At 36.7% G+C, this 9,592-nt stretch overlaps 1 protein-coding gene and 2 pseudogenes across 1 annotated transcript; all 3 read left to right on the plus strand.

Moving 5' to 3' along the window:
- The first annotated feature begins 606 nt into the window (after positions 1–606).
- LOC149249395 (chaperone protein dnaJ 8, chloroplastic-like) lies at positions 607–1,390 on the plus strand. The gene is made up of 3 exons (XM_089452809.1): positions 607–847; positions 1,093–1,193; positions 1,337–1,390. Exons 1-3 carry the CDS (start codon positions 607–609, stop codon positions 1,388–1,390), a joined length of 396 nt encoding a protein of 131 aa, XP_089308935.1.
- A 1,110-nt stretch (positions 1,391–2,500) lies between these two features.
- On the plus strand, positions 2,501–4,024 carry LOC149249396 (amino acid transporter AVT6A-like; annotated as a pseudogene).
- A 1,512-nt stretch (positions 4,025–5,536) lies between these two features.
- On the plus strand, positions 5,537–6,894 carry LOC149249397 (amino acid transporter AVT6A pseudogene; annotated as a pseudogene).
- The last annotated feature ends 2,698 nt before the right edge of the window (positions 6,895–9,592 follow it).

A 9,592-nucleotide genomic window follows, 5' to 3' on the forward strand; every position in this document is an offset into this window, starting at 1 on the left:
GTTCCCAAATGGTTTGCGAGTTTATCGAGGCTGCCATTTGGCATCGGGTCGTAAGCAATGAATAGCTCCATCCCCGTAGCTGAACCAGGCTCCAGTGCTACATGCGTCCCACAAACCCCTTCATTCCCTCCTTGAACTCTTTCGTTATGCATTTCACTGCGATTTCTTGGCCACTGCTGGGAGAACCCCCATATGAACCTTCCCAAATCCCCCTGGCCCAAAACATTTTCGTCCCTGAATCCGCTGGTGGCGATGCGGAGTTCTTTGCAAATGAATCTATGGGGCCAAAAAAATCCTGCTCCCATTCTTCGATCTTTTCTCTGTATTTTGTTCTTTTGAGAAACACAGCGGCAAACGCTAGCGAGAAGACAACCAAAGCTGCCATTGTAATGCCTGCTATGAGCCCTACGCGCGGACGCTTGGAATTCCTTTTAGCGAATGATGGTAAACTTGAGATATTGGCTTTGCTTACCTTTCCCACATTTGCAATAATATCTGCTCTAAGTATTTCACTAGATTTTGGTACACCCACTCTGTACATTTAGATAGGATTTGCTCTGGGGATTCAAGCTAGGTTTGTGGATCATCCTATTTTTGTTACAAATCATGGCTGCCGCTGTTGGAAGGTTTATGGGTGCTCAGGGGACTTCGTTCTTGGGAAACGGAGAGAAGAAAAATTCGGCAGGCAGGAGGAATGTAGCAGTGATGGCCTCTGTTGCTTTCCCTGGGATGAGAGAGGAGTATGAGACTCTGAGATTGAGCCCTGGGGCTACTCAGAAAGATGTCAAGAGTGCTTTTGGTTGCCTTGAAAGATGTCAAGGGTGCTTTCGGTCGCCTTGCTTTGCAGGTATATGGAATTGCCCTCTTGAATGTTATAAAGTTTCCATATCTTAAAGCAAAAGAGCCTGCTACAGTTCACAGATAGAAAGTAGACATGCAAGGCTCTAAAAATTAGAATGCTTGAAAGAAACAATCTCACTGATTCTAAGAATTTCCAATAAATATTTTGTTCTGGCTATGTATATGTTCATAGTAATTGTTAGGAAAAATCATGATCCATATTCAACAATAAATTTTTGGATAAATTCATAGTGTACTCCTGTGTTGATTCGATCTGTTTACAGTATCATCCGGATGTTTGCAAAGGAGATAACTGTGGAGTTCAATTTCAGAAGATCAATCAGGCTCATCAGGTAACTTGCTCTATCTCTGGACAGCTTTTGTTTATTTATTTTTTCAGTTTTAACGACATCGATGCATGTTAGAGTATATAACCCCTTTTTATCTCAGATGTGTTCATGTTAATGATTATGTTAGTTTTGTGATAAATGTGCAGACGGTAATGTCCAGTTTGGCACAAGCAAAGCAGCAAAATGGTTACGAGGATTGACTAAGATGAGAAATGATCAACTTCCTTTCCAAGCAAAAGTCTTACCACAGAATTTGGATACCCGCCTAAAGGCTAAAACTTGGCAGAGTAGGAGATAGTTTTTTAGTGATGTTCAAGGTATCAAGTACAAAAACTAAGGTACTTTTTGTTTGGTTGCATTTTGAATGCTAAATATCTGGATAAAGTTCTGAAATCGAGTCATCTTTCAGTCCTTGTGAGTTGAAAAAGTCTTTTTATTTGATTACAAAATCATGTACTCGGAACAAATTATTTATTTCTCCTCTGTTATTTGTTTCTTGCTTCTGATGGCTTTTGAAAAAATCTCACTCCCTTTGTTGTTAGAACAACCGATCATAATCAGTATTTTCTGTTTGAGGAGACCAATTTGTTGGAAGATTATGGAAAGGGATGCAACATAAGGTGAATTACCAGTTTATCACTGCCTTTATTCAGTGATATTTCCCAAGTTGAATCTTGGTAAATATGTGATAGTCCCTTGCTTTTAATCACTGAATCCAGTGTTTGAACTTGAGTGTGTTTCTGTTCATCTGACTTTAGATCATAATTGCATCGTGTTTAATATGTTGGATATCGAGGGAGACCCTCGTACCTTGTGAAGAGTTTAACTATTTGCAATCATTGATTTAGAAGCAGTCCGTTGATTTTTTTTACAGGCTTCTGTTAGAAAGGAATCAAGATAAGATGATTTGAAAAGTAATTCAATCTAAACATTGTAGGTTATGCATATTAGGTTGCAGGCTGAATTAGCCCAGTTTTGAGGGTAATATCCAAGGATAAATAGTATATCCTGTGGGAATATTTAAGCAAGTATGTTACAACTAGAGTATTTTAAAAGTACTGCTTGAATTGAAACTTCAACCCAATTTTTTCATTGTGAGCAGTTTAGCAAGCTAAAACACTAACAACTTGTTTCTGTTTAACAAAGTTGAAGTGTTCTATGAAGCATACATGACTTGACATGCTTTATTAGTGTCTCTTTTTTCTTAGATTCCTTTCATTTTTGTTTGAATGGTCAATTATTTGGTGCCACTTTTATATTACTTTGGGCATGATTCCTATCTTATATATGGCTTTGAATATGAAATCTCTATGTCTGATGGAGGTGTTTTCTTGATTTAGGCAGGCGATGTGCTATCTGGAACATCATCAAATGGCGTGCATCATGCTGGTATGCTTGAAGAATGGTTTGGATTTCATTGGTGGAATGGACGTGTTCCGATCCTAGTTCTCACCATAGTCCTTATTTTAGCTCTGTTGGTGTCTTTCAAGAGAGTGGGTAAGTTTGCTTTGTTCATCCTAATAAGCATTTTTAGCACTGATTTTCAGATATATTATATTTCATTTGGGCCTTTTCAGGGATTTAAATGTCTAGAAACTATTGTAATTATATGAGGGGATTCAACATATCTTGGGAATGTCACATACTGATGGCATCTGCTTAATGATTTGTCTGACTTTTCATGTTGCCCTGTTAGAAATGGCATATGGCATATACATTCAAGGATGTGGATCATGGGTTTTTCCTTAGGAGTTGTGATGTTCAAATCTTGATGCCTATATTGATGTGTTCATTTCCATGAATTTGCAGATTCTTTGAAATTCACTTCTGAATTATCAGTTGCACTTGTTGTTGTATTTGTTGTTATTATGGCTGGTATTGCGATTGTAAATTTGTTCAGTGGCACCGTCAAAGCACCAAGATTGTTACCAGGTATTGTGGATTTTACTTTGTTCTTGAAGCTTTTCACTGTGGTCCCAGTTATTGTGACTGCTTACATCTGTCATTACAATGGTATGGATTATTTTCCTCCATTTCTGGTCCTATAGTGTAGTATCTTAGAGTTCATTAGTTGAATTTGCATTTAAAATTATGTTATAATGAATTGTGATGTATTTGCGCCATGCAGTTCATTCCATACACAATGAACTTGAGGACCCTTCAGAAATGCAGGCCATTGTTCGCACATCATTGGCATTGTGCTCAATTGTATACATAAGTACAAGCTTTCTTGGCTTTCTTCTATTTGGAGACCAGACCATGGATGATGTCCTGGCAAATTTTGACACCAACTTGGGAGTTCCCTACAGTGTTGTGCTGAATGAAATTGTTCGTGTGACCTATGTTGTACATCTGATGCTGGTCTTTCCTCTCATTTTTTTTTGCCCTGAGACTTAATCTTGATGGGCTTGTCTTTCCAGCGAAAAGGCATCTTGTTTTGGATAATAAGAGGTTCATTTTGATCACTTGCTGGGTTAATTGGAATCGTTTTCCTTGGGGCATCATTCATACCAAGTATCTGGGATGCATTTCAATTCACAGGGGCCATAGCAGCAGTTTGTATTTGGTTCATCTTCCCAGCTTCCATTGCTCTCAGGTAGAAAAAAATTGTTTTTCATTTCTGGTTTCGTCTTTCACCTTGCTTGTATGTAACTTCTAACCTCAATTATTTTTTAATTGCAGATACACCCATGGAATCTCAACGAGGAAGGACCTATTTATTGCATTGTTCATGATTTTTCTGGCAGTAGTTTCAAGTTCAATTGCTATAGTGAGTGACATTAATTCTTTGTTCAACAAAAAGGAGGAAGGCCCTCCACGATCTTGAGAATGATTTTTTATGAGGATCAGGTGGTGCACATACATATAAATATTATTTGGAACAAAACTGAGAAAAGAACGCTGATTTGGGAATTTGCTTGTAGAATTGTGAAGAGTGGATAAACTTTTGTAAAGCCTTGTATCATCCTGTCATGGTCGCTCGGCCTTCTAGTTAAAGATACTACTGTATTTGTAGTTGTAAACATTGAAAAGGAATATAGTTGATCTCGCATCAATGATTGAGCGATTCAACTAATCATCCATGAATCGTTGAGACCCTGTCAAGCAGAAGATTGAAGGTTTGGTTTCTGTCAATAATACTCAACCTCACATAAGTTTGAGGTGCACCAAAATGCATCCCACTACGTGTGATGATTCCATTGATCTTCAATAACTTCTCACAATCTTCATCCTCCTTTCCTTCACATTTTAGCCCTCCAAAAGCTACATTGATACAGACGACCAAAGTAAGAGTAATTAGTCCATTTTGCCAAGTATTTTCAATTCAACCATTTAAAGTAGAGACATCAACTCAGTTCCACCATTCATTGATGTCTCTACTTCAACAGACAGATAGACCCATTTGAAATATACATACCTTACATGACATGCATAAGTGCCAGCGAAACTCCAAGCCATTGAGTACACACATGCACACAAAAACAAGCATACACATACACACCCATAGAAACAGAGTACAAGGTCTGCCAACATTCAAGTTACAAGTGAGAAAGAAGAGGTAGCACAACAATTATTTATTTCTCCTCTGTTATTTGTTTCCTGCTTCTGATGGCTTTTGAAAAAATCTCACTCCCTTTGTTGTTAGAACAACCGATCATAATCAGTATTTTCTGTTTGAGGAGACCAATTTGTTGGAAGGTTATGGAAAGGGATGCAACATAAGGTGAATTACCAGTTTATCACTGCCTTTATTCAGTGATATTTCCCAAGTTGAATCTTGGTAAATATGTGATAGCCCCTTGCTTTTAATCATTGAATCCAGTGTTTGAACTTGAGTGTGTTTCTGTTCATCTGACTTTAGATCATAATTTCATTGTGTTTAATATGTTGGAGTTCGAGGGAGACCCTCGTACCTTGTGAAGAGTTTAACTATTTGCAATCATTGATTTAGAAGCAGTCCGTTGATATTTTTTTTACAGTGTTCTGTTAGAAAGGAATCAAGATAAGATGAATTGAAAAGTAATTCAATCTAAACATTTAGGTTATGCATTTTAGGTCGCAGGCTGAATTAGCCCAGTTTTGAGTGTAATATTCAAGGATAAATAGTATATCGTGTGGGAATATTTAAGCATGTATGTTACAACTAGAGTATTTTAAAAGTACTGCTTGAATTGAAACTTCAACCCAATTTTTGCATTGTGAGTAGTTTAGCAAGCTGAAACACTAACAACTTGTTTCTGTTTAACAAAGTTGAAGTGTTCTATGAAGCATACATGACTTGACATGCTTTATTAGTGTCTCTTTTTTCTTAGATTCCTTTGATTTTTGTTTGAATGGTCAATTATATGGTGCCACTTTTATATTACTTTGGGCATGATTCCTATCTTATATATGGCTTTGAATTAGAAATCTCTATGTCTGATGGAGGTGTTTTCTTGATTTGGGTAAGCGATGTGCTATCTGGAACATCATCAAATGGCGTGCATCATGTTGTTTTACTTGAAGAATGGTTTGGATTTCATTGGTGGAATGGACGTGTTCCGATCCTAGTTCTCACCATAGTCCTTATTTTAGCTCTGTTGGTGTTTTTCAAGAGAGTGGGTAAGTCTGCTTTGCTCATCCTCATAAGCATTTTTTAGCATTGATTTTCGGATATATCATATTTCATTTGGGCCTTTTTAGGGATTTAAATGTCTAGAAACTATTGTAATTATATGAGGGGATTCAACATATCTTGGGAATGTCACATACTGATGGCATCTGCTTAACGATTTGTCTGACTTTTCATGTTGCCCTGTTAGAAATGGTATTAGACATATACATTCAAGGATGTGGATCATGGGTTATTCCTTAGGAGTTGTGATGTTCAAATCTTGATGCCTATATTGATGTGTTCATTTCCATGAATTTGCAGATTCTTTGAAATTCACTTTTGCATTACCAGTTGCACTTCTTGTTGTATTTGTTGTGATTACGGCTGGTATTGTGGTTGTAAAGTTGTTCAGTGGCACCGTCAAAGCACCAAGATTGTTACCAGATATTGTGGATTTTACTTCGTTCTTGAAGCTTTCCACTGTGCTACCAGTCATTGTGACTGCTTACATCTGTCATTACAATGGTATAGATTATTTTTCTCCATCTATGGTCCTGCAGTGTAGTATCTTAGAGTTCATTAGTTGAATTTGCATTTAAAATTATGTTATAATGAATTGTGATGTCTTTGCGCCATGCAGTTCATTCCATATACAATGAACTTGAGGACCCTTCAGAAATGCAACCCATTGTTCACACATCATTGGCATTGTGCTCAATTGTATACATAAGTACAAGCTTTTTTGGATTTCTTCTATTTGGAGACCAGACCATGGATGATGTCCTGGCCAATTTTGACACCAACTTGGGAGCTAACTACAGTGTTGTGCTGAATGACATTGTTCGTGTGACCTATGTTGTACATATGATGTTGGTCTTTCCTCTCATTTTTTTTGCCCTGAGACTTAATCTTGATGGGCTTGTCTTTCCAGCGAAAAAGCATCTTGTTTTGGATAATAAGAGGTTCATTTTGATCACTGCTGGGTTAATTGGAATCATTTTCCTTGGGGCATCATTCACACCAAGTATCTGGGATGCATTTCAATTCACAGGGGCCACAGCAGCAGTTTGTATTGGGTTCATCTTCCCAGCTTCCATTGCTCTAAGGTAGAAAAAAAAGTTGTTTTTCATTTCTGGTTTTGTCTTTCACCTTGCTTGTATGTAACTTCTAACCTCAATTATTTTTTAATTGCGGAGACACCCATGGAATCTCAATGAGGAAGGACCTATTTATTGCATTGTTCATGATTTTTCTGGCAGTAGTTTCAAGTTCAATTGCTATAGTGAGTGACATTAATTCTTTGTTCAACAAAAAGGAGGAAGGCCCTCCATGATCTTGAGAATGATTTTTTATGAAGAGCAGGTGGTGCACATACATATAAAGATTATTTGGAACAGAACCGAGAAAAGAACGCTGATTTTGGAATTTGCTTGTAGAATTGTTAAGAGTGGATAAACTTTTGTAAAGCCTTGTATCATCCTGCCATGGTCGCTCGACCTTATAGTTAAAGATACTATTGTATTTGTAGTTGTAAACATTGAAAAGGAATATAGTTGATCTCGCATCAATGATTGAGCGATTCAACTAATCATCCATGAATAGTTGAGAGCCTGTCAAGCAGAAGATTGAAGGTCTGGTTTCTGTCAATAATACTCAACCTCACATAAGTTTGAGGTGCACCAAAATGCATCCCACTGTGTGTGATGATTCCATTGCTCTTCAATAACTTCTCACAATCTTCATCCTCCTTTCCTTCACATTTTAGCCCTCCAAAAGCTGCATTGATACAGACGGCCAGAGTAAGAGTAACTAGTCCATTTTGGCATGTATTTTCATTTCAACCATTTAAAGTAGAGACATCAACGCAGTTCCACCATTCATTGATGTCTCTACTTCAACAGACAGATAGACCCATTTGAAATATACATACCTTACGTGACATGCATAAGTACTAGTCAAACTCCAAGCCATTGAGTACACACATGCACACAAAAACAAGCATACACATACAGACCCAGAGAAACAGAGTAGAAGGTCTGCCAACATTCAAGTTACAAGTGAGAAAGAAGAGGTAGCACAACAAATTGTATATAATTGTAAAAGAATCAACATTACTTACCCAATCTAACTTCCTGCATGACCTATACTTTTAGATACCGTGAACAGCATAAAATCTTGATCTGCAGGAGCAATGATAGAGGTGTAATGTGGCCAGTGATAGGCTAATCGTAGAGAAAAGTGGATGTTGGGTTCAAGCAAGCTCGTAATGGAAGAGAATAACAAAGCTAAAATGTTGTGAGGTAAGAGACGAATGAATGTAAAAAAAAATAGAACTAATACAAAACTAACTGACCTGAAAGAAATTCAGTGAAATCTTAGTGGGAATGCCAAGATCCATGGATTAGATCCGATGAAGTCTTTTTATTGAAACAAGGGTTCCAAATCAATTCAAAATTGAAATAGGGAGACTGAGGAGAGAGTGCCAATCTAGATCTAGGTGGGAAGGTATACTCCAAAGGAAGCAAATCTGAACTTCATTTAAAAAAAAACTAGTGAGTGATCCAATTAGCTTAGAAATAAATAAAATTTAATGAAGAAACAAGTCTAAATCAATACTCTGATAAAAAAATGATGTATTTCTAATCCTCTCAACAAACGAACCTAGTTGACAAATGCAACAACCTGAAAAGAAATTAAACCAAAAACAAATGATAATTAGAGAATACAATAACATTAAGGGAAAATGACTTACTTTGTTGCAGTGGCCAAATCTGGGTTTAAATATTTTTATCTCAGGTAAGTAACAGAGATTATTTCTCCAAGAAACATTATGGTTTCATTGACAACAAAACGAGGTTGGTGAAGAAATGTATTATTTACCAATAAACGAGAAACGTGTACAGAATCACATCATTGGTAACTTAACAACCAGGTCGATGCAATGAAATTATATTGAGATCCATGTTTGATATCTAGCACTCATATCGCCTCATTTTTGGTGAGTTTTGTTTTTCCACGAGTCAAAAGTTCCACTCTTTTTTATTGTTTATTTGAAAAGAGATAATCAGCCAAAACTCCAAAAATAAATTCCACAGGCAAAGTTCACCTCCAATAAACAGAACTCTGACTTCCGTCATAATTCAAACTAGATTTAAGGCCAAATTTACTCAGGAAAATAGGGCAGTTTGAATACTATTTATCCTGAGCTCAACACACTTTTCCTTGACTTATAACTACCCACTGAATCTATTTAAATATATAGAGGTGCCTTGTGTGTGGTAAGAAATATGAAGAAACATGACATTGGATTGTCTAGAAAAGATCTGTAAGGAAATCTAGGAAGAAACATGACATCGGATTTGTCTAAAGAAGATATGTTCGGCACTTATTTAAGACTGAAGAGGTGGCTTGTCTGTAGGGAAATCTAATTAGATTCAAAGCATTGTGATCAGACTGGATCTTATTAGCCATCCACAGTTTTAAAGTTTGAAAGTCTGAATTGGTTAATATGTAGATATGCATGGCTTAATCTTTCAGACAAGCATATGACTATTCACAATAAAATTCCGAGATTTATGAAAAGCAAACCCATGAAATCATTTGCCAAAGATGTTTCCATTAATCAAGAACATGATATTGGAAGGCTCGAAGACGATATTAGAATACAATTTAGCAAAAAAAACATGACATTGATTATATCTAGAGAAGATCTGTCCAACAATTTGGGAAGAAACATGAGATTGGATTCGTTTGGAAAAGATCTGTCCAACAATTCAAGCCCTAGGGGAAAAACAAGATAACTAAGATG

This window comes from Pinus tabuliformis, chromosome 7, assembly GCF_031772625.1.
Source record: "Pinus tabuliformis cultivar Carrire ecotype Pingquan chromosome 7, CPIR1, whole genome shotgun sequence".
NCBI classification, from domain to species: domain Eukaryota; kingdom Viridiplantae; phylum Streptophyta; class Pinopsida; order Pinales; family Pinaceae; genus Pinus; species Pinus tabuliformis.